Source organism: Thalassophryne amazonica, chromosome 9, assembly GCF_902500255.1.
Source record: "Thalassophryne amazonica chromosome 9, fThaAma1.1, whole genome shotgun sequence".
Classification (NCBI taxonomy): Eukaryota; Metazoa; Chordata; class Actinopteri; order Batrachoidiformes; family Batrachoididae; genus Thalassophryne; species Thalassophryne amazonica.
Genome location: NC_047111.1, coordinates 29,289,659 through 29,314,284, shown reverse-complemented (window position 1 = coordinate 29,314,284; position 24,626 = coordinate 29,289,659). Strand labels below are relative to the sequence as shown.

The following is a 24,626-nucleotide window of genomic DNA, read 5'->3' as shown; positions in this document are numbered from 1 at the left end:
TGAAATTGCTCAACAGTGCACATCAGTCTCACTTTGTGTCATAGCGTGGTGCCGAAGTAGTGCAATCGGCCATTGCACAGGCAACAGTATTCTACCATGCCACCACATAGGCAGCCCTATTCAAATTTTAAATTTTGTTTTCTCTATGACATTACAATTTTATTTATTTATTTCACATAAAATAGTGCACTCAGATTGTGTGTTTTTTTTGTAATATCACGTTTTACTTTATGCATGATTTATTGATTTTAATTTTTATTTTTGATAACCTTTTATAGGTCTTTGGCTCGTCGCTGACAGGAAGTTCTACTTTAACCTTTTCGGCCCAGTCGTTTTATTGTGACAGTCCCTGCCGGAAGACGTTTGTGTGTCATGTATCTTAGCAGCGCTAAGCCGCTGCTGCTGCTCCGACACAGTTTGTGGATGGAGCGTTCGGACGGTTGTTACATCAACCGTGTGGCCGTGAAAAATGCCTCACCGCCGTGAGTAAACGGACCAGACGCAGAAACAGCCGACAGACAGGACGTGCTACTGCTTCGGTGTCATTTTCGTCCATGATGTTTCAAGTTTTGGCTTGTGGCGCCGTAGTTTTCCCCGGTGTGTTCTTCGCCTTCAGGAGGATCCTGCCGAAGCTTTTCAAACACTGGAGCGATGCCGACGTGGTTCTGGTCAGCGAGAGGTACAATCACACTTATTTATCCTCATCATTCTCCTCTCAAACAGCATCTTGTCATTTTCTGCTAAACTTTATGGAGCTGACGAGGTCAGGAATCACGTAAAATTACTCTCATCATAAGACAACTTGTGTGTATTTCTAAATCTATATCTTTGCATCAGATCATCTAGAACACTATATTTTCTGTATGCTTTTTTTGTTTAGAATGTGAAATTTTCAAATTTAATTATGTTAGTCTATTTTTAAAAGTTACATCTTTAAAGCTTATTACTAAATTTTATTACTATTACTTTATTTTTTAAGAAGCAAAAATGCTGCACATCTGTACTTTTCATTTAAATGTAGGACAGTGAAAAACAAATGATATATTCAGGGTCATTATGTTACAGAACATTTATTATTCACTATCTTTACAAATGTGATGCAGAGGTCAAACTTGTATTCAGTTAGCAGTTGTCCAAAACAAATTATGTTTACACTTTATTTTCTATGAACGTGGACACAGAATAAATCAAATGATGAACTGAACTATACATTTATTGCTACAGTAATCACATTCACAAACAAATTCTAATCAATAGTAGACAGTGGCTTTCTGTACGTAGCTGTGTTTGTATTGTGAAATTCTATTTGTACATAGAGTCTCTGTCATTGGTTAATATAGGTCACGTGATTATTATTATTGTGTACTCGTACATGTATTTCAGAATCGCCTTTATTGTCATTGTAATTTGCGTTGCAACGAGATTTGAGTGCAACTCCAAAAAGGTGCTTTCCGTGGTGCTATTGTTATTGATACATAGATTCCTAAACTATTTTACGGAACCAGATAAAATCCTAACTCATAAACCATAACCCTTAACTACAGCCCAAACCATAACACCACAACTTTAGGTTAAGGTGGTTAAGGATTTAAGGCCTGAACTGTAATCCTTAACCAGAACCCCTAAACCGTAATGCTTAACTGCAACCCTTAACCAACCTAACCCTATCCCCTAAACCATAATCCTGAACCAACTCCTAACCCTAACCCTTGCACCACAATTCCTAACCAGAAACCCCTAAACCATAATCCTTAACTACAACCGCTAACCATAAACCCTAAACCCTAATCTTTAACCACAACCCCTAACCCTATCCCCTAAACCATAATCCTTAACCAACCCCTAACCCTAACCCTTGCACCACAATTCCTAACCAGAATGTTGTGTGGGCCGCTGAAGAGGAGGTACTGCTGGCCCACCACCACAAGATGGCTCCCTGCTTGAAGTGCGGGCTTCAAGCACGAGAGGGCGTCGGCTTTGCTGGAGGTGACAGCTGTCATTAATCAACACAAGCTGTCACCCATCACCACCACTACAAAGACCGGACTGCAACTCCACCTCCTCGCCGATAAATCAACTACCATTCAGGTAATTTCTCTGCTGACTGACACGTTGTGTGTAATAACCTGAACTTCTGTTGCAGCCGTTTTCCTGGAGTGTGTCCTTATCTGAGGGATTGGCGTTTGGTGTGACAGCGACGGCTTCGCCTCACACCCCAACCCAGATAAGTGGTTGACCAGGAGCTGCACGAGTGTGTGTGATTGGAGGTGGAGGTTTTCCCTCCTTTACTTAATACAGACTGTGGGATTACTGAGTGTGCGAACTCACACTCATCTGGACTGTCTCTGTTCTCTGCCAGCAGTACCGGGTCTGACTGCTGAAGACAGCGGCCACCTGGGGCGCAGGGCTTGGCGGCTCCGGTGTTCTTCAGCTCCGTTGATGTTGGAAGCTGTGTGGGGATCCAGCTCTTCTCTCTCCAGGCGTCTTCTATCGTCGAGCCTGCCCACACGTCACCTGGTGTATGATTGACAGTCCACCATATTGTTGTTGTCTGTACGTTGTTGTGCGATTCACAACATTAAATTGTTACTTTTTGGCTTATCCATTGTCCGTTCATTAACGCCCCCTGTTGTGGGTCCGTGTCACGACACTTTCACAACAGGATTTCTCGGCCAGCGTCATGGATCCTGAGGGGCGTCAACCATCGCTTGAACAGCCAATGGGAGAGCGAGGTGCACAGGCAGGAGGCGTGGTGGGTGAGCTGCAACACATCTTAACCGCCTTTGCCGCTCGGTTGGACTTAGTTACCGAGCAGAGCAGTGTTCTCAATCGCAGGATAGAGGCTCTCACCGCCCAGGTGGAAGCGCATGATCAGGGCGCTGCTGCAGCACCTCCTCCTGCTGACCGTGTGCCAGAAACAGACATTCCGCTGGTCGTTCAACGACCCCCCCACCTTCCCCTGAAGCATACATAAGCCCTCCGGAGCCGTACGGAGGCTGTATGGAGACGTGCGCGGACTTCTTGATGCAGTGCTCGCTCGTCTTTTCACAGCGTCCCGTCATGTACGCGTCAGACGCCAGCCGGGTGGCTTACGTTATAAACTTGCTTCGAGGAGATGCACGCGCCTGGGCTACGGCGCTTTGGGAGCAGAATTCACGGCTCCTAACGGTTTATACTGAGTTTGTGAGGGAGTTCCGACAGGTGTTCGACCACCCTCATAGAGGCGAGACCGCTTCAAGTGTGCTGCTGTCGATAAGACAGGGGTGTCGGAGCGCAGCAAAGTATGCAGTCGACTTCCGCATCGCGGCAGCGTGAGCCGGCTGGAATGCTGTTGCGCTCCGCGCCGCCTTTGTAAACGGACTGTCTCTGGTCCTCAAGGAGCACCTGGTGGCGAAGGACGAGCCGCGGGATTTAGATGGGCTTATCGACCTGGTTATACGGTTAGACAACCGATTAACAGAACACCGACGGGAGCGAGACGAAGGGCGTGGTCAGGCACAAGCCGTCCCTCTTCCTCCCGGGTCTGAAAGGGAGCCGACTTCCCCACGCTCCACTGCCAGGGCTCTCCACGTGACAACAGCTCCCCCTGCTGACGTTGCTATGGAAACGAGCAGGGCCAAAAAACGATCAGATCAGAGACAAAGGAGGCTGATCCGTGGAGAGTGTTTTCTCTGTAGCTCAACTGAGCACACACAGAGAGAATGCCCCAAACGATCAAAACAGCAGCACTCGTCCTTAGAGACTGGGCTAAGGGTGGGTCACAATACCCACGCGGGGAGACCCCGTAAAGCTGCACGAATCCCAGTCACGATCCTGAGTGAGGATTTAACCCTTCACGCCCCAGCACTGGTGGACACGGGGTCGGAGGGAAATCTGCTGGATAGCAGATGGGCAAAGGAGGTCGGGCTCCCTCTAGTGGCCTTACCGTCACCATTGTCGGTGCGGGCACTAGATGGCACCCTTCTTCCACTAATCACACACCAGACTCAGCCAGTGACATTGGTGGTGTCTGGGAATCACAGGGAGGAGATTATGTTTTATGTAACACCTTCTACCTCCCGAGTGATATTGGGTTTTCCATGGGTGTTAAAACACAATCCCCGGATTGATTGGCCGTCTGGGGTTGTGGTTCAGTGGAGCGAAACCTGCCACCGGTAGTGTTTAGGATCCTCGGTTCCACCCGGTGTGACAGCTAAGCAGGAGGTTTTAGTCCCCCCCAATCTGGCGGCGGTGCCAGCCGAGTACCACGACCTTGCTGACGTCTTCAGCAAGGATCTGGCACTCACGCTGCCCCCGCACCGTCCGTACGATTGTGCCATTGATTTGATACCGGGCGCTGAGTACCCGTCCAGCAGGCTGTACAACCTCTCACGTCCGGAACGCGAATCAATGGAGACCTACATCCGGGACTCGTTAGCTGCCGGGTTGATCCGGAACTCCACCTCCCCGATGGGTGCTGGTTTCTTTTTTGTGGGCAAGAAGGACGGCGGACTCCGTCCATGCATTGATTACAGAGGGCTGAACGAGATCACGGTTCGTAACCGATACCCGTTACCTCTGTTGGATTCAGTGTTCACGCCCCTGCATGGAGCCCAAATTTTCACAAAATTGGATCTTAGGAATGCTTATCACCTGGTTCGGATCCGGGAGGGAGACGAGTGGAAGACGGCATTTAACACCCCGTTAGGTCACTTTGAGTACCTGGTCATGCCGTTCGGCCTCACCAATGCGCCCGCGACGTTCCAAGCATTGGTTAATGACGTCTTGCAGGACTTCCTGCATCGGTTTGTCTTCGTATATCTAGACGATATACTCATTTTTTCTCCGGATCCTGAGACCCATGTTAAGCATGTATGTCAGGTCCTACAGCGGTTGTTGGAGAACCGGCTGTTTGTGAAGGGCGAGAAGTGTGAGTTCCACCGCTCTTCTTTGTCCTTCTTGGGGTTCATCATCTCCTCCAACTCCGTCGCCCCTGATCCGGCCAAGGTTGCGGCGGTGAGAGATTGGCCCCAACCAACGAACCGTAGGAAACTACAACAGTTCCTCGGTTTTGCAAATTTCTACCGGAGGTTCATCAAGGGTTACAGTCAGGTAGTTAGCCCCCTGACAGCCCTGACCTCCACAAAAGTCCCCTTCACCTGGTCGGATCGGTGCGAAGCCGCGTTTAGGGAGTTGAAACGCCGGTTCTCAACTGCACCAGTTCTGGTGCAGCCCGATCCCAAGCGCCAGTTTATTGTTGAAGTGGATGCCTCTGACTCAGGGATAGGATCCGTGCTATCCCAGAGCGGGGAGTCCGACAAGGTTCTCCATCCATGTGCCTACTTTTCCCGCAGGTTGACCCCAGCTGAACGGAACTATGACGTCGGCAATCGGGAACTTCTTGCGGTGAAGGAGGCTCTTGAAGAGTGGAGACACCTGTTGGAGGGAGCGTCGGTACCATTTACGGTTTTCACGGACCATCGGAACCTGGAGTACATCCGGACCGCGAAGCGTCTGAACCCCAGGCAAGCCCGCTGGTCGCTGTTCTTCGGGCGTTTTGACTTCCGGATCACCTACCGCCCCGGGACAAAGAACCAACGATCTGATGCCCTGTCCCGGGTGCACGAAGAGGAGGTCAAGACCGAGCTGTCAGACCCCCCTGACACCATCATCCCCGAGTCCACTGTCGTGGCCGCCCTTACCTGGGACGTGGAGAAGACCGTCCGGGAGGCCCTGACACGGAGCCCGGACCCGGGGACCGGTCCGAAGAACAAACTGTACGTCCCACCAGAGGCCAGGGCTGCGGTCCTTGACTTCTGTCACGGTTCCAAGCTCTCCTGTCACCCAGGGGTGCGAAGAACCGTGGCAGTGGTCCGGCAGCGCTTCTGGTGGGCGTCTATGGAAGCCGACGTCCGGGAGTATGTCCAGGCCTGCACCACCTGCGCCAGGGGCAAAGCTGACCATCACAAGGCCCAAGGCCTCCTCCAGCCTCTGCCAGTGCCTCGTCACCCCTGGTCTCATATCGGCCTGGACTTTGTCACGGGCCTCCCGCCGTCCCAGGGAAACACCACCATCCTAACGATAGTGGACCGGTTTTCCAAGGCGGCCCATTTCGTGGCCCTCCCGAAGCTCCCAACGGCCCAGGAGACTGCAGACCTCCTGGTCCACCACGTCGTGCGTCTGCATGGGATTCCATCGGACATTGTCTCGGATCGTGGTCCTCAGTTCTCCTCCCAGGTCTGGCGGAGTTTCTGTAGGGAACTGGGGGCCACCGTCAGTCTCTCGTCTGGGTACCACCTCCAGACGAACGGGCAGGCAGAGCGGACAAACCAGGAACTGGAGCAGGCCCTCCGTTGCGTGACCTCCGTGCACCCGACGGCCTGGAGTGACCATCTGGCCTGGATCGAGTACGCTCATAATAGCCAAGTCTCGTCTGCCACCGGCCTCTCCCCATTTGAAGTGTGTTTGGGGTACCAGCCCCCATTGTTCCCGCTAGTGGAGGGAGAGGTCGGGGTGCCCTCGGTCCAGGCCCATCTGAGAAGGTGCCGTCGGGTGTGGTGTACCGCCCGCTCTGCCCTGCTCAAAGCCCGGACGAGGGCCAAGAACCATGCAGACCGCCGGCGTGCCCCGGCCCCTGCGTACCAGCCTGGGCAAGAGGTTTGGCTTTCTACAAAGGACATTCCCCTGCAAGTGGAATCCCAAAAGTTGAAGGACAGATACATCGGACCTTTCCCTATCCTCAAGGTCCTCAGTCCAGCCGCAGTGAAGCTGAAGCTGCCAGCTTCACTGCGGATCCACCCAGTTATCCATGTGTCCCACATCAAACCTCACCACGTGTCACCCCTCTGTGCCCCCGGACCGGCGCCGCCTCCTGCCCGGATCATCGACGGGGAGCCGGCTTGGACGTGCACCGGCTCCTGGACGTCCGTCGGAAGGGCCGGGGGTTCCAGTATTTGGTGGACTGGGAGGGGTATGGACCCGAAGAACGCTCCTGGGTGAAGAGGAGCTTCATCCTGGACCCGGCCCTCCTGGCCGACTTCTACCGGCGGCACCCGGACAAGCCTGGTCGGGCGCCAGGAGGCGCCCGTTGAGGGGGGGGTCCTGTTGTGTGGGCCGCTGAAGAGGAGGTACTGCTGGCCCACCACCACAAGATGGCGCCCTGCTTGAAGTGCGGGCTTCAAGCACGAGAGGGCGTCGGCTTTGCTGGAGGTGACAGCTGTCATTAATCAACACAAGCTGTCACCCATCACCACCACTACAAAGACCGGACTGCAACTCCACCTCCTCGCCGAGAAATCAACTACCATTCAGGTAATTTCTCTGCTGACTGACACTTTGTGTGTAATAACCTGAACTTCTGTTGCAGCCGTTTTCCTGGAGTGTGTCCTTATCTGAGGGATTGGCGTTTGGTGTGACAGCGACGGCTTCGCCTCACACCCCAACCCAGATAAGTGGTTGACCAGGAGCTGCACGAGTGTGTGTGATTGGAGGTGGAGGTTTTCCCTCCTTTACTTAATACAGACTGTGGGATTACTGAGTGTGCAAACTCACACTCATCTGGACTGTCTCTGTTCTCTGCCAGCAGTACCGGGTCTGACTGCTGAAGACAGCGGCCACCTGGGGCGCAGGGCTTGGCGGCTCCGGTGTTCTTCAGCTCCGTTGATGTTGGAAGCTGTGTGGGGATCCAGCTCTTCTCTCTCCAGGCGTCTTCTATCGTCGAGCCTGCCCACACGTCACCTGGTGTATGATTGACAGTCCACCATATTGTTGTTGTCTATACGTTGTTGTGCGATTCACAACATTAAATTGTTACTTTTTGGCTTATCCATTGTCCGTTCATTAACGCCCCCTGTTGTGGGTCCGTGTCACGACACTTTCACAACACAGAACCCCTAAACCCTAATCCTTAACCACAACCCCCAGCTCTAACCATAATCCCTAACCATAGCATGGCTACGCTACATACAAACAGAATTTAGAATTATTAATAAGGCTAAGTTTGGTTAGCCACTTTGTTAATAAAATACTACTACTAATAGTATTTTCAAGGGAACAAAACTAACGTCTGATCAACTGACTGTTCACTTTGTTGCTCCAAGTCAGTATGTGCAGTCACTTAACAAATATCAAGACATAGTTATTGTCTTAACCTTACAAAGTTAACACAGTTACTCCATAAAAGATTGTGTGAAAGAATACCAGAATCAAAGCACTGCAGTAATCTAAATAGATATTTGATTTTTTATTTATATAGACTAGCACCTACACTGACTGGTGTAGGTGCTAACAAATGACTATAATATAGGCTTCCTCACGCAGGACTCTCCGTAAGCACTGGAATAATGGTGCTATGCCATCATGTTAGGATGCAGAGCCATCATGCAGATGTCCCATCATTACAAGTTTTGGAGCTTTCCCAGACTGTAAGAGCAAATCCTCAGTCAGTGGTGCAATGAAGTTACAACAAGTACAATGAATTTATCTTCACACCCAATCACCTCAGACAAGAATACAGCAATTAATCCACAGTTATTACTAGTTGAACATAATAATGGCACACATCAGAATTAAAACATCCACACATATACATTTTATTGTTTATGTACGCTACGTTTTAAGACAGTCTGTCATCCGAATTGAGGCAGTGTGAGTGTGGGGGGCCGCAGCAGTATTCTGCGCAGCTGTGAGCTCAGGGGGAGTGGCAGGGCGGAGGCAAGGGGGGGCGTGCTTCATCTGTGCAGATGAGATGAGTTTGTATCAGTCAGATGAGTCTGTATCAGTTTCTGTCAGTGTGTGCATAATGTCTGGAGTTCTTTGACAACATCAGACTGTAGGGGAGGGCAGAAAGATAAGAGGGGCAGCCGAATGGTTCACCAAGGCCGTAGAGATTCTTCTGGAGGAAAACAGCGGGGCGTTTTCAGCTTCAGAGGCTGATAAGCCTGCTATGTTTAGGGTTAAGCAGAGAAACACCATTTACAGCTCCAAATCCAATTTCTGAGTTTTCCCTGGTCTCCGACATCTTCCTTTGCAAGGCGTACATTTGCTCCGAGGTGTTTTCCAACTAATGCCTGAGTTCAAGGATTAACGCAGTCTGAGACTGTACCGCCTAATGAATCATGACAGCAGGTTAAGAGTCGTCTTTCTGGTAGCTGCCGTCTTGGCCAATTCTCCGGTAGGTCAGGGCAGCACATAAACCAATAAGCACCAGCCCTCCCACTATAAAACCAAATATAAATAAGTCTTTGACGTCCACAGAGAGTGGTACTAAGCATGCAGTACGCCACTTCTACCAGGTGTTGAGAACATAGCCCATCTGGGCACACAAGGGTCCACCAGCCCTGATTTCCTTGTTGAAAAAATGGTGTCAATAGCATTCAGAGACCAGCTGATCAATTCCATGCTTAATCCAAATATAGTTTGAAGAATTCACAGTCCGGTGAAGTAGGAACTTTGAAAGTTGGAGCAGAGATAGGGGAGAGAGGAGGAGATGCGTCCGCCCTCGCCAGAGTCCGAAGCTTTTCTGTAAAGGTGGCATTGATAAATCTGCTGTGTACCCTGTTGATGTATAGATAAAAACTCTGATCGAATCCGATAAGAATCAGCCTGATGAAGGTGTTTTTTGAATAGTTAAACTTGATTCACTTAAAAGGTGTCCTCTTGGTTTGGCTGCGAGGCAGACAGCAGCCAGTAGACCAACACACAGCGCCATGCATTTTTAAAAATACACAAATACACTGCTTCGCTTTAAACATGCAATACGTCTATTTTAGATGATCAGTGCGGAGTTGATAAGAACAGCCAGTGAACCCTCTTTCTCTTAAAAGGCTTTATTTTACTCAGTGTGCCACTTTGTAAAGTTCTCGCTTCTGCTGCTACATTGATTAGCTCCTTACACTGGGGTTAAGCGTTCCTTGGTTCAAACTGGCTTAGTGCTCATAAATTGAGTATTAAAAATACATCCAATAAGTATTAACAAGACTAGATGAACTAAGTAAAAAACACAACCGCATCCCTTGTACCATATAGTTGTGGAGCATAAGTCCGACCTTTGTGTTATAAGCTCTTTAATTTGGGGTTTTTGTGCATTGTTGCAGCATACTTTTTATCAATGGAGCTTATTGTGTTTAGTGGTTTGATTCCTGGGAAAGTACAATTATAAATAGTTATTATCCATCCATCCATCCATCCATTTTCTTCCGCTTTATCCGGAGTCGGGTCGCGGGGGCAGCAGCTCAAGCAAAGCCGCCCAGACCTCCCGATCCACACACACCTCCTCCAGCTCCTCCGGGGGAACCCCAAGGCGTTCCCAAGCCAGCCGAGAGATGTAGTCCCTCCAGCGTGTCCTGGGTCTTCCCCGGGGCCTCATCCCAGTGGGACGTGCCCGGAACACCTCTCCAGCGAGGCGTCCAGGGGGCATCCGCAAAAGATGCCCGAGCCACCTCAACTGACTCCTTTCGACGTGGAGGAGCAGCGGCTCGACTCCGAGCTCCTCCCGAGTGACCGAGCTCCTCACCCTATCCCTAAGGGAGCGCCCAGCTTCCCTGCGGAGGAAACTCATCTCGGCCGCTTGTACTCGCAATCTCGTTCTTTCGGTCATGAGCCAAATCTCATGACCATAGGTGATGATCGGAACGTAGATCGATTGGTAAATCGAGAGCTTTGCCCCCCTACTCAGCTCTCTCTTCACCACGAGACATGCAATAGTTATTATAATTACTATTATTCAGAACAAGCTTGTGATTTTTCAGTATATAAGTCACAGGGCCTCCAAAACTAGTAAAACAAACTTTGACTTACATGCTGGAAAATATGGTAATTTACTTCTTCTCAGGTGGCCCTCAGCAGCCACAGAGAATGCTGAACTGCTTTCCGATGCTGTTTCTGGATTCACATGGCTTCGTAAGCTTCAGTAATTCCAGTTCCACATTAGAGCCTGACCGATATGGATCTTTTGAGGCCGATGCCAATAACGATATTTGGATGAAAAAAAAAATGCCGATAATCGATAAATTGGCTGATTTGCTGATAGCCGATAAATCAGCCGATATTTTTTAAAATGAATAAAATCTTTTTTGGACCCTTAAAAAAAAATATATATCGGTTGGGCTCTATTCCACATATTTTGTCATTTGTATTTCTTGAGTCTTTCATTTGGGGCAGCACAGTGGCTTAGCATTGTTGTGCCTCACAGCAAGAAGGCCATGGGATTGATTCTCACCTGTCACCTTTCTGTGTGGAGTTTGCACGCTCTCTCTGTGTTTGCGTGGGTTCTCTCCGGGTGCTCTGGCTTCCTCCCACATCCAGACATGCAGGTGAGGTGGATTTAAACTTTAAATTGTTCGTAGGTGTGTGTACGGGTGTGAATGTTTTTTTTCGTCTGCATGTGACTCTGTGACAGACTGGGAACATCAGTGGATCCCTAATTTGCATATTGCGGTATAATCATCTTCAAAAAAGATTATTATTCAGCACCTAGGTCTAAAACGATTACTTGGGTAACTCCAGTAATTTAAAAAAAATGCAAAAGATGGAAAACCACGCCCTACCTTTTCTGGGTCAGACTCAAAACTTCTCAGTCGCCCCTTGTAGATATCAGTCAAAAATTCCAAGGTTCTCTTAAGCCCCTTTCACACCTGACCTGTGTAGAGTTGCATTGTGCTGTGTATGTAGTATGCAGGAATGGCTGCGTAAGTTGAGCGCAAGTGAAAAAGTTGCGAGCGTGGTGGAGAGGTTTGGCTCCATGATGCTGTTTTTACAGACTGCCTGGACACGCAGATGGATTTAATACCTTGGAAAAAGTCAGAAAACGTTATTTCCAGGAGTTAATGGACTTTATTTAATGTGCCACAATCGTGAGAGAACTTGAGGAGGTGAAAGCGGAGCTACAATCGCGGATCTGTTCTTGAGCAGTTGATGGATGTGGACATGTCCTCTCGCAGGTGATCCGTCCGTGAGGAGTGGATAGGGATGGATATCGAGAACCGGTTCCTTTCAGGTATCGTTAAGAAATGATTCGATCCACCGACATCAATAACCTTTTTACTTAACGATTCCCTTATCGGTCCTTCAGAGTGGCCGTTGTTTTTGGGGGTGTTTGTCAGGAAAATTATAATTTCTTTACATTGATTACAGACCCTGCAGCGGGTCTGTAATCAACTTTTCTGCAGCGCGGCTTTGCTTTGAACCTTGAACCAATCGAAGCAGTTATTCGCAGATCGATCATTCGATCATTGCTTCGTTGATTAATTTTTTTCTTTCGCTTTCCCCAGCTAAAACCCTAAAGAGCATATGGCTGTGAGTATTATTTACCTTTTTTATGTTAAACCGACCTGTTATGGTCTTCTGAAACAGTTGATAGATGCATTTTATAACTTAAAAACAGGACCGATGCTAACATGTTAGCATGTCTATGGCATTTTCAGTGTTAAAGTTAGCATTAAGCAGTTGCAGCCGTCAAGCGTTTGTTGTCGTAAAAGAGTAAAATGTATTACAAATTGTAAGATTTCTTAAATTTATTTTTGTTTATATATTAATAATAATAGCAAACACAACAATAATAGTAATAATAACTAATCTAATGATTATATACAATTTTATAGAAAGAGACAAAAAGAACCTGAATAAAAACACAACAGAAATGTAAAACCAACTAACAATGAACATACATAAATAAATAAATACATACATACATACAGAAATAAATAAGTGATTCCTGTGAACACCTAGTGACTCTTACACCTCCATTTCATCCCTGTCTTATGTAAGTTTAATGACAGTTTGTTTCGGTCAAACCATATTTTCAATGTGTTAATTTCTTCAGTGATTTCCTCCAGAACTATCTGCCAAGCTAGAAAACTGCTGTGTCGTGGTAATGATGCATTTACACATAACGACGACAAGTCACGAATGTCACGAAGTACACATTCTTGACCGCTGATCACGAATGTGATGATTCGGGGCAGAGGTGTCAGGTGTCCTCAGGAACTGCTGCATCCTTTTACCACGCATTACGATTAATGGCACGTGTTGCTGGAGAGTTATCAGGAACCATTACGCACGGTCAAGAATAGTGTTCCGTGTTGTTGCGCATTATTGCGCGTAACAGCGCATCGTTAAGTTCTGTCATGTTGTGAACGTGGTGAATTGTCTCCACACACACACACCCATATTCATCCAACCGAATTCAGATTGCTCCAGTTTTTTAGAAGAACTTTGTGACTGCATGCGTAGTTGGGCTCTGTGCCATGGAGTGGCACAGAGAGGAGGAGGAGGACAAAGCCAGATGTGTGGCTTCATGTGGGTCTCATCTTGCGCATTTTCCCAAACATCAGGCACATGCAGCAGGTGGAACACCTGCAGGAGCGCGCTGAAGAGCACTGAAATTAGACTTTTAGCCGACTTGGTGTCAGCAATCAAACTGAATGCGGTGCAGCAGGGTTTAATTGTGCGCATGCTTCTTCCTCTTGCTCCTATGGTTGCTCAGACTATTGCAAAAAAATTAGACTATTCTTGAGACTACCTGAGGGATGAATACAGAACATTTCCAAGTCAATGAATATTGTTAAGTTTCATGTCTCTGTTGTCTGTTTTCTGCCTCTTGGGATTTTTTGTTAATTCTTCTCTCGTGTTTACTCACCATTAGGGATGGGTATCGAAAACCGGTTAAGAATCGATAAGAAATGATTCGACCCACCGACATCAATAGCCTTTTTGCTTAACGATGCCCTTATCAGTTCTTCAGTTCACATTTCGCCGGAGTGGCCGTTGTTTTGAGGGTGTGTAACGGGAAAATGATAATGCCTCTACGTTGATTGAAGCAGCAGGTCACAGCGGTGAGACCCGCTGCTTCAATCATCAGTGACCAATTTCATATTTATTTCCTTTAAGACTCAATAAAATAAACCTGTAAAGCCTCCCGGATTGGTATTGGGTTCTGATACCGACGTAATTCATGTATCAGAAAATATAGGAAAGCCAAAGCTGATCATTTCCTCACCCAATCCTCTAAAAATCTAAACAACCCTTCTAAATTTTGGAAAACTATCAAATCTTTGGATATGAACAATACTGCTACTGAGTTGCCATCTTGCATTGTGAAGGATTCAATCCAAATTACTGATAAGGCTGAAATGTTGAATTGTTTTAATGAGCACTTCATAGCCTCTGAATCAGAATCGCCTTTATTGTCATTGTAATTTGCATTACAACGAGATTTGAGTGCAACTCCAAAAAGGTGATTTCTGTGGTGTGAGTAATTTTTAGCCAATATAAAAGATAGTGAAATTTAACGGTAAATTATTCAGAGTATATGTACAACTAATATAAACATAAGGTAAGATAAAATGTGGACCAAGTAAAATGTAAAACGAGAATTATATACAACTGTGGAATCATATTGCACGGGAATATTGCACATGGTTTACAGATATTGCACAAGAAACTTGAAAGGTACGGATTAGAGTGATTTGTTATTGTTCAGTGCCGTGATCACGCTGGGGAGAAAGTCTGTTTGTCCTAGTTTTGATTGACCTATACCGTCAGCCGGAGGGTAGTAGGTCGGAGGGTAGTAGGTCGGAGGGTAGTAGGTTGGAGGGTAGTAGGTGGTTGCTGGGGTGGGATGTGTCTTTGCTGATGCTGGCAGCTCTGCTGAGGTAGCGAGAGCTGGCAATGTCTTCCAGGCTGGGCAGAGAGCAACCAGTGATCCCCTGGGCCATTTTGATCACCCTCTGCAGTGCTCTCCTGTCTGCTGCTGAGCACCCCCTGTACCTCGCTGTGATGCAGTACGTCAGGATGCTCTCGATGGTGGCTCTGTAGAACAACACCAGCAGCTTCTCCCCCAGATTGTTTCTCCTGAGCACCCTCAGGAAGTGGAGTTGCTGCTGGTCTTTCTTCACCACCACTGTGGTGTTGGCAGTTCAGGAGAGGCTGTCAGAGAGCTGCACTCCCAGGAACCTGATGGAGCTGACCCTTTCCACACAGTCCCCTTGGATGTAGAGCGGGGCTGGGTCAGCCCTGTTTTTCCTGAAGGTCCAGGATTTTTTCTTTTGTTTTTGTGGTGTTCCTTGGCAGGTTGTTAGCTGAACACCACGCTGTCAGTCAATTGACCTCGTCTCTGTAGTCAGTCTCATCCCCCCCTGAGATGAGCCCAATCACGGTGGTGTCATCTGCAAACTTTATGATGGTGTTTGTGGGATGGGTTGGAGAGCAGTCGTGCGTGTAAAGGGTGAACAGGAGGGGGCTCAGTACACAGCCTTGAGGGGAACTGGTGCTGAGTGTGATGGTGGAGGAAAGGTGGGGGGCCACATTTCACGGACTGTGGGCGGTTTGTGACGAAGTCCTTGATCCACTGGCAGATGGGGGGTGGAGATGCCCAGATGTGTCAGTTTCTGGACCAGGATCTCCGGGATGATGTGGTTGAAGGCTGAGCTGAAGTCCAGGAAGAGCATCCTCACATAGCTCCCCTGGTGCTCCAGGTGGCTCAGCGCAGTGTGTAGAGCTGTGGTGATAGTGTCCTCTGTGGAGCGGTTGGCCCTGTAGGCAAACTGGTGGGGGTCCAGAGTGGGAGGCAGACAGGCTCTGATGTGCTGAGAGACCAGTCTTTCAAAGCACTTCATGACCACAGGCGTAATTGCAACAGGCCTGTAGTCATTTATGCTCTGCACTGCTGACTTCTTTGGGACTGGAATGATGGTGGAGGATTTGAGGCAGAGTGGAATGATGGCCTGCGACATGGACAGGTTGAAGATGCAGGTGAAAACTCCAGCCAGTTGGTCAGCACACGCTTTGAGTACCTTTCCAGGTACACCATCGGGGCCGGCTGCCTTCCTGGGGTTCACCGCCTTCAGCACACATCTCACTTTGTGTTCCTGAAGTGCTAGCATGCTAGTGCTGGAGGGTGGTGGGTGTGGAGTTGCTGCTGGTCTGTCTGCTTCGAAGCGGGCAAAGAAGCGGTTCAGCTCCTCTGCCAGCGAGGTGTCAGACTGCAGTTCCGCTCAAAGCTGTTTGTGGCCATCTGTAGCTCCAATTCGTCCATTTTGTGGGTGATGGATCTAGCGTTTGAGAGGAAGAGGCTCGGTAATGCTGGCCTGTGAGGTTGTTTACGTAGCCTAGCATCGGAGCCGGACCGACATCCTCGCTTCTGCTTCCTGTCTCTACGCCGCCTACTCCGCCTGCTGGGCAGGCTGGTAATCCACTGAGAGCCCGGTGTTCTCGCTATGGCCTCCGGGATGTTGTGGTATTGGTGGAATTCACTCGTAACTGACAGTTTGTACCTCAGACCAAGGTTGATAAGGTTCTGGCGGCTGAAGCTGTGGGTCGCTTTACAAACTTGAAGAATATACAAGTATGTGCAAAGAGTAAGAAAAACAAGCACCAAATTGGAGAGCTGTTTCCGAGGTGCATAAAGCCCTGACGCTCTTAAACATCTCTAAATCAGCTGGTCCTGACAAATTAGAGCCTTACTTTTTAAACCTAGCAGCTGATTTTGTTGCTGCTCCTTTAACATATATTTTTAATCTGTCTCTTGCAACCAATGAACTCCTCCTTCTCTCCGTGTTCAAAGGGGGTGACCCCTTAATATTGAATAACTATCGTCCCATTTCTAAACTGTCTGTCCTAGCTAAGGTGCAAGAACAAGTCATTAGTAATCAACTTAAAGAATTTCTTAATAACAATAATATTTTATCTGTCCATCAGTCGGGTTTTAGGAAATCACATAGTACAACTACTGCAGCTTTAAAAGTACTTAACGACTTAACTGACTCTCTTGACAGTAAGCACCACTGTGCAGCTCTTTTCATCGATTTAGTCAAAGCCTTTGACACAGTTGATCACACACTGCTATTACAAAGACTTCTCAGAGTTGGACTTTCTCCACAATCTGTCAACTGGTTTGCTAATTATCTTTCACATAGGTCTCAGTGTGTACAATCAAACAGGCTCACTTCCAGTTGGCTAGAAATTACTAGGGGCGTTCCACAGGCGTCGGTCCTCGGACCATCCTCTTCATTCTATGTATAAACAATGTTACAATGTTTCTGGTGCTAACTTTCATTTTTACGCAGATGATACTGTGTTATACACCGCAGTGTCCACATTAGAATTGGCCCTATCCCAGCTGCAGACTGTACTATTGTCCAGTCAAATTTTAATGACTTTTTTATCAGCACAAAAGCCGCAGGTAGTTATAGTCTGCGTTCCCAGGATCTGCTGATGCTGTCTCTTGCTAAGGTCAGAACAGAACGTGGGAAAGGCTTTTAAATTCGCCGCGTCCTTCACCTGGAACAACTTACAAAATGACCTGAAACTTCAGGAGCTGGTCTCTTTAAACACTTTTAACACTTTTAAAGCACTACTACATGACGTGGAGGCTGAAACATCAGTCTGTAGATGCTTGGACAGATGATCACATGATGCTTATTTTTTTAACGTTTAATGAGTATCAATGTTTGTTTTATCCTGTTTGTCTCTTTTGTTTGTTTTAACTTTGTCTCTTTTGCTGCCTGTCTTGGCCAGGACTCTCTTGGAAAAGAGATTTTTAATCTCAGTGATCTTTTCCTGGTTAAATAAAGGTTTGAATGAATGAAATACTGATCCAACCTGCGACATTTTCCGATACGATACACTGTGAATCCTCTCAACTGCTGTTGTTTGCTCTCTGCTTGTTTACTGCCGAGCGGGGGGGGTGTTCTGAAGCCGGGCTGTTTGAGAGAGCTCTCTTCCGCAGTGTTCTAGCTGCGTTTAGCAGCAGATTTCTACCCAGCTCTCGGGTTCAAATAGTCTGACTTGTCGAGCACGGACTTTACGAAAAATGAACTGAATTGTTGCTAAAAAAAAAAAAACTAAGGATCGCAAAAATCAGCAAGATCGTAAAAATCGCAATTTAAATCGAATCGGCACCCAAAAATTGTGAGAGAATCTAATCTGGAAAACCATTTTGTCCCATCCCTAAAATTCAGGTATCTGGAGCTAACTGGAACTGAGAAATTGTGGATTGGTGCGTCCCTAGTCAATGGACGCTGTCTGTTTGCACACAGATTAATATGGGTAGTACGGTAGCTTTGTGGTCACACTGTTGCCTCACAACAAGAAGGTTGTGGCATTACTTCTCGTCTGGTCCTTTGTAGTTGTGTAACGGATCTGTACAGACTGCCCCCATGGATTGGCATGCATGTGAACCACGGCTTAATTGCAAAGTTTGCATAAATGTGACTTAATGACATGGTGAGTCCTTTTTTAAGTGGTAACTGCATTATTGTTGATGCAAGCGCTGTGAAATCACAATCTGAGTGGAGTTTATAGCAGATGCGAGCACAGTACACTCAGTACGCATTAAATCTTGTCTGAAGAAAACTGGCTGTAAAATCGATGTGTTTGAATTGTATTAATAATAAGCTGTTTTTTTCGTTCGTCCAGTTACGTACGGCCTCAGAAACTGGAGGAGCTGTAATTCTTAAGTGGTTTATGTGAGGTTTTTGTTGACTTCTGTGAATTAAAGCTCATATTCCACGCTATAAACAAGTCTTGATTATAGCATATAACAGATTATAGTACAGTATACAGAGGCAAAACGACAAAGATAGTCATTGTTCAAATACCTACATATCTCACTACAGCTTCCTGTCAAAAACACTAAGAAAGGCTGTGTTGAACTACATTTTCCTTGGTTAAAAATAACCTAAAATTCATAGTGAGACAAGTGGAGTTAAGCACTGATAAAGTCAAGCAACTCAAACATTTTGAAGTAATTTCCCAAATAATTATTTTTAAATTTAATTGCGCTCACTCTTTGGGTGAAGAAAAGTCCTTATGTAACATGGGTAGCCAATGAAAGCACTCAGCTTATTTCCAGGAGGCGCCACGACACGTGTCTTTCCACCTCCCAGCAAACAGTTGGGAGCTGGGCTGCGATCGGGAAACGAACCCAGATCATCGGCGTCACAGTCCAGCATGCAAACCGTTACACCATCACCTCTCTAAACTGGGCCGGTGGTGCAGAGTGGTTCCATCACTCCACAGATGCTTAAACTGATTTTGTTTGTTGTACACTGCAGCTGGATATGTAAGATTTGTTCTCAGTATTTGTGTGTGTGTGTGTGTGTGTGTGTGTGTGTGTGTGTGTGTGTGTGTGTGTGTGTGTGTGTGTGTGTGTGTGTGTGTGTGAATCCTTCTTACAGGCTACATAATGTTTTAATGGCTGAAGCTCAGAATCTATTTATGGTAGACAGAAGGAACCTGTCTGGGTAAAGTTCCCATAAGCTTGTTTTATGATACATTTTAAAAAATGCTCTGTGATATGGGCACTTGTAAGGACTTGAGTTCACCATCATTAAAACTATTTTTCTTTTAGAGGCGTCTAACTGGACTCTGATCTGGGCTTTTTATAAATTAATAATTTGTGATGAAACCCAACAATCATTGCAGCTGCACATGCATTAACTTCAAATCTGATGGGAGTGTAACTGCACTACTGCACAAAAAGCACTACTTAACATAGCATGCCTGTGTGTGTGTGGTTGGGGGTGTGTGTGGTGGGGGTTGTGATCAATGTGACGGTGCAGAGCTCAGGTCAATGCTCATTTACACGCTGTCATTATTGGTAATCCTCCTTTAAGGTCCAGTCTTTGCAGAATTAGCTGCACACTGGGTGCTAAACACCTGAATAAAGTTTGTACAAATGTTGATATATTTTTTTTTTTTACAAAAAATGTAAATGCAGGCTAGTAAATGCAGTTTTTGTTGTTTATAAGTTTTGTATAAATTCCAACATATTCTAACAGTGTTCCCTCTGGAATTATGAATTGAATATTGAAGAATCTTATGTCCAACTCTGATACTTTTATTGCTGTGCACATAATAGGCCTACCATTGGAGACAAATCTATAATATTTACTGGATTTTCAAAACATGTAACATTGTGATTGCTAATAAATAGTGTATTTCACGAACTATTCTCATCTTTTTAAGAAAGTCTCTGTGAAATTTCTTTAATACTCTAAAATGTAGGAGAATTAATTTAAGAGTTTCAGCCTAAGGGTTCATTTTCCTTTGGATTTCTCGGTTATTGAATCACATCCCTATGGGTATAGGGTATTAGAGGCTATTTCGCCTCTCCACTTTAGGGTTTTAGAGAGTAATTGCTAATTTACATGTATTTTCAAATGTAAGCAGAATAACTTACTTATATTCATCTGAGATTTGTTAAATTTTTGTCCATGTAGCTCAGATCTAATTGTTGTAATACAGTAAGTACTGGCTATAATAACAAGGACTATTAAGTTATAACTAGGGATGGGTATCAAGAACCGGTTCCTTTCGGGTATCGTTAAGAAATTATTCGATCCACCGACATCAATAAGCTTTGCGCTTAACGATTCTGTTATCGGTCCTTCAGAGTGGCCGTTGTTTTGGCGGGTGTTTGTCAGGAAAATGATAATTTCTCTACATTGATTACAGACCCTGCAGCGGGTCCTTAATCAACTTTTCTGCAGCGCGGCTTTGCTTTGAACCTTGAACCAATCGAAGCAGTGGTTCGCAGATTGAAGCAATGCTTCGATCGATTGCTTCGTTTATTTCTTTCTTTCGCTTAATTTTCCCCCGCTAAAACCCTGAAGAGCATACGTCTGTGAGTATTATTTACCTTTTCTATGTTAAACCGACCTGTTTTGGTCTTCTGAAACAGTTGATAGATGTATTTTATAACTTAAAAACGGGAGCAATGCTAACGCGTTAGCATGTCTATGGTATTTTCAATGTTAAAAGTTAGCATTTAGCAATTGCAGCCGTCATCACGTTCAGGTGCATTTGTTTTCAAATTGTAATATTCCTTAAATTTATTTTTGCTTATATATTAATAATCTAATGATTATTATATACCATTTTAGAGAAAGAGACAAAAAGAACCTGAATAGAAACACAACAGAAAATATACAACCCCTGGCAATAATTATGGAATCACCGGCCTCTGAGGATGTTCATTCAGTTGTTTAATTTTGTAGAAAAAAAGTAGATCACAGACATGACACAAAACTAAAGTCATTTCAAATGGCAACTTTCTGGCTTTAAGAAACACTGTAAGAAATCAGGAAAAATAATTGTGGCAGTCAGTAACGGTTATTTTTTTAGACCAAGCAGAGGGAAAAAAATATGGACTCACTCAATTCTGAGGAATAAATTATGGAATCACCCTGTAAATTTTCATCCCCAAAACTAACACCTGCATCAAATCAGATCTGCTTGTTAGTCTGCATCTAAAAAGGAGTGATCACACCTTGGAGAGCTGTTGCACCAAGTGGACTGACATGAATCATGGCTCCAACACGAGAGATGTCAATTGAAACAAAGGAGAGGATTATCAAACTCTTAAAAGAGGGCAAATCATCACGCAATGTTGCAAAAGATGTTGGTTGTTCACAGTCAGCTGTGTCTAAACTCTGGACCAAATACAAAGAACATGGGAAGGTTGTTAAAGGCAAACATACTGGTAGACCAAGGAAGACATCAAAGCGTCAAGACAGAAAACTTAAAGCAATATGTCTCAAAAATCGAAAATGCACAATAAAACAAATGAGGAACGAATGGGAGGAAACTGAAGTCAACGTCTGTGACCGAACTGTAAGAAACTGTTGTGAAAGTGTAATGACACGGACCCACAACAGGGGGCGTAAATGAACGGACAATAGATGAGCCAAAAATACAACACTTTACTGTTGTGAAGTGTGCACAACGAAATATAGACAAATACAGAATTTGGACAGAGTCAAATGTACAAGGTGACGTGTGGACAGGCTCGAGGATAGAAGACGTCCGTCCAGAGAAGAGCCGGATCCCACACGATTTCCACTGCCACCGAACCTGGAGAATACCGGAGCCGCCAAGTTCCGAGTCCCCAGGTGGCCACCGTCTCCGGCTGTCGGATCTGGTACTGCTGGCAGGAAGCAGAAACAGTTAGGTGTGGGTGTGTGTACACCCAGCAAAACAATCAGCAACAGTTGCTCAATGGTGGGTAAAACACCTCCACCTCCGAAACAGGAACACAGTATGAATTAACAGTAGCACCAACTGAACACGGCTGAGAAAATACCTCGAAGGCAAACGATATGTCGGCAGCGGGGTGGAGATGTCGTCCGGCTTTTATGGAGTGGTTGATGAGTTGGTGATAGGTGACAGCTGTCAGGAGTTAATGAGTGACAGCTATCACTCCCGGCTGTCCTGTGAGGCGGCAGCGCCCTCTCGTGCCTGAAGCCCGCACTCCAGGCAGGGCGCCCTCTGATGGTGGGTCAGCAGTACCTCCTCTTCAGCGGCCCACACAACAGGACCCTCCCCTCAACGGGCGCCTCCTGGCGCCCGACCAGGCTTGTCGGGGTGTCGGTTGTAGAAGTCGGCCAGGAGGGCCGGGTCCAGGATGAAGCTCCTCTTCACCCAGGAGCGTTCTTCGGGTCCATACCCCTCCCAGTCCACCAAATACTGGAACCCCCGGCCCATACGACGGACGTCCAGGATACGGCGGACTGTCCACGCGGGCTCCCGGTCGATGATCCGGGCAGGAGGCGGAGCCGGTCCGGGAGCACAGAGGGGTGAGTTGTGGTGCGGTTTGATCCTGGAAACATGAAACACGGGGTGGATCCGCAGTGAAGCTGGGAGTGGGAGCTTCACTTTGAGGATCTTGAAGGGGCCTATGTACCTGTCCTTCAGTTTCGGGGAGTCCACTTGGGGAGGTATGTCCTTCGTGGATAACCACACCTCCTGCCCGGGCTGGTATGCAGGGGCCGGGGAACGCTGGCGGTGTGCATGGGCCTTAGCCCTCGTCTGGGCCTTCAACAAGGCAGAACGGGCGGAACGCCACACCTGACGGCTTCTTCGTAGGTGGGCCTGGACCGAGGGCACACCGACCTCTCCCTCCACCACGGGAAACAATTGGGGCTGGTACCCCAAACACACCTCAAACGGGGAGAGGCCGGTGGCAGAGGACACCTGGCTGTTATGTGCGTACTCGATCCAGGCCAGGTGGTTGCTCCAGGCCGTCGGGTGCGCAGATGTAACACAGCGGAGGACCTGTTCTAGTTCCTGGTTAGCCCGCTCTGCCTGTCCGTTCGTCTGTGGGTGATACCCGTACGAGAGGCTCACGGTGGCCCCCAGTTCTCTGCAGAAGCTCCTCCAGACCTGGGAGGAGAACTGAGGACCACGATCCGAGACATTGTCTGTTGGTATCCCATGCAGACGCACGACGTGGTGAACCAGGAGGTTTGCAGTCTCCTGGGCCGTTGGGAGCTTCGGTAGGACCACGAAGTGGGCCGCCTTGGAGAAATGGTCCACTACCGTGAAGATGGTCGTCATGCCCTGGGACGGCGGGAGGCCCGTGACAAAATCCAGGCCGATGTGAGACCAGGGGCGATGAGCGGGAGCGGTTGCAGCAGACCTTGGGCTCTCGAATGGTCGGCCTTGCCCCTGGCGCAGGTGGTCCAGGCCTGGATATACTCCCGGATGTCAGCTTCCATGGACGCCCACCAGAAGCGCTGGTAGGACGTATAAGCGGTTCTTCGGACCTGTGCCTGGGTCCGGGCTTCGTGCCAGGGCTATCCGGACGGTCTTCTCCACGTTTCAGGTGAGGGTGGCCACGATAGTGGACTCAGGTATGATGGATTCCGGTGGATCCGACAGCTCTGTTTTGACTTCATCCTCGTGTACCCGGGACAAGGCGTCCGACCTCTGATTCTTGGTCCCAGGGCGATAGGTGATCCGGAAGTCAAAATGTCCGAAGAACAGTGACCAGCGGGCTTGCCTGGGGTTCAGCCGCTTGGCGGTCCTGATATACTCCAGGTTCCGATGGTCCGTGAAAACCGTGAACGGCATCCGAAGCTCCCTCCAACAGGTGTCTCCACTCCTCAAGAGCCTCCTTCACCGCTTCCCGATTGCCCACGTCATAGTTGCACTCTGCCGGGGTCAACCTGCGAGAAAAATAGGCACAAGGGTGGAGAACCTTGTTGGACTCACCGCTCTGGGACAGCACGGCTCCTATCCCTGAGTCAGAGGTGTCCACTTCAACCACAAACTGGCGGCAAGGATCGGGCTGCACCAGAACTGGTGCAGTCGAGAACCGACATTTCAACTCCTTAAACGCTGCTTCGCACCGATCCGACCAGGTGAAGGGGACTTTTGTGGAGGTCAGGGCTGTCAGGGGGCTAACTACCTGACTGTAGCCCTTAATGAACCTCCGGTAAAAATTTGCAAAACCGAGGAACTGTTGTAGTTTCCTACGGCTTGTCGGTTGGGGCCAGTCTCTCACTGCTGCAACCTTGGCCGGATCAGGGGCGACGGAGTTGGAGGAGATGATGAACCCCAGGAAGGACAAAGAAGAGCGGTGGAACTCGCACTTCTCGCCCTTCACAAACAGCCGGTTCTCCAACAACCGCTGCAGGACCTGACGTACATGCTGGACATGAGTCTCAGGGTCCGGGGAGAAGATGAGTATATCGTCCAGATATACGAAGACAAATCGATGCAGGAAGTCCTGCAAGACGTCATTTACCAAAGCTTGGAACGTCGCAAGGGCGTTAGTGAGGTCGAACGGCATGACCACGTACTCAAAGTGACCTAACGGGGTGTTAAATGCCGTCTTCCATTCTTCTCCCTTCCTGATCCGAACCAGG

The 24,626-nt window shown here is 47.5% G+C and overlaps 1 protein-coding gene across 1 annotated transcript in view; it reads left to right on the top strand.

The window, feature by feature from the left end:
• The first annotated feature begins 378 nt into the window (after window positions 1-378).
• The window catches only part of tlcd3a (TLC domain containing 3A), a 118,503-nt gene continuing 94,255 nt past the window's right edge, over window positions 379-24,626 (top strand). The window contains exon 1 of the mRNA XM_034177841.1: window positions 379-679. Within this exon, the coding sequence (XP_034033732.1) occupies window positions 555-679 (125 nt within the window). The 5' untranslated portion in view covers window positions 379-554. The remainder of the gene's footprint in view (window positions 680-24,626) is intronic.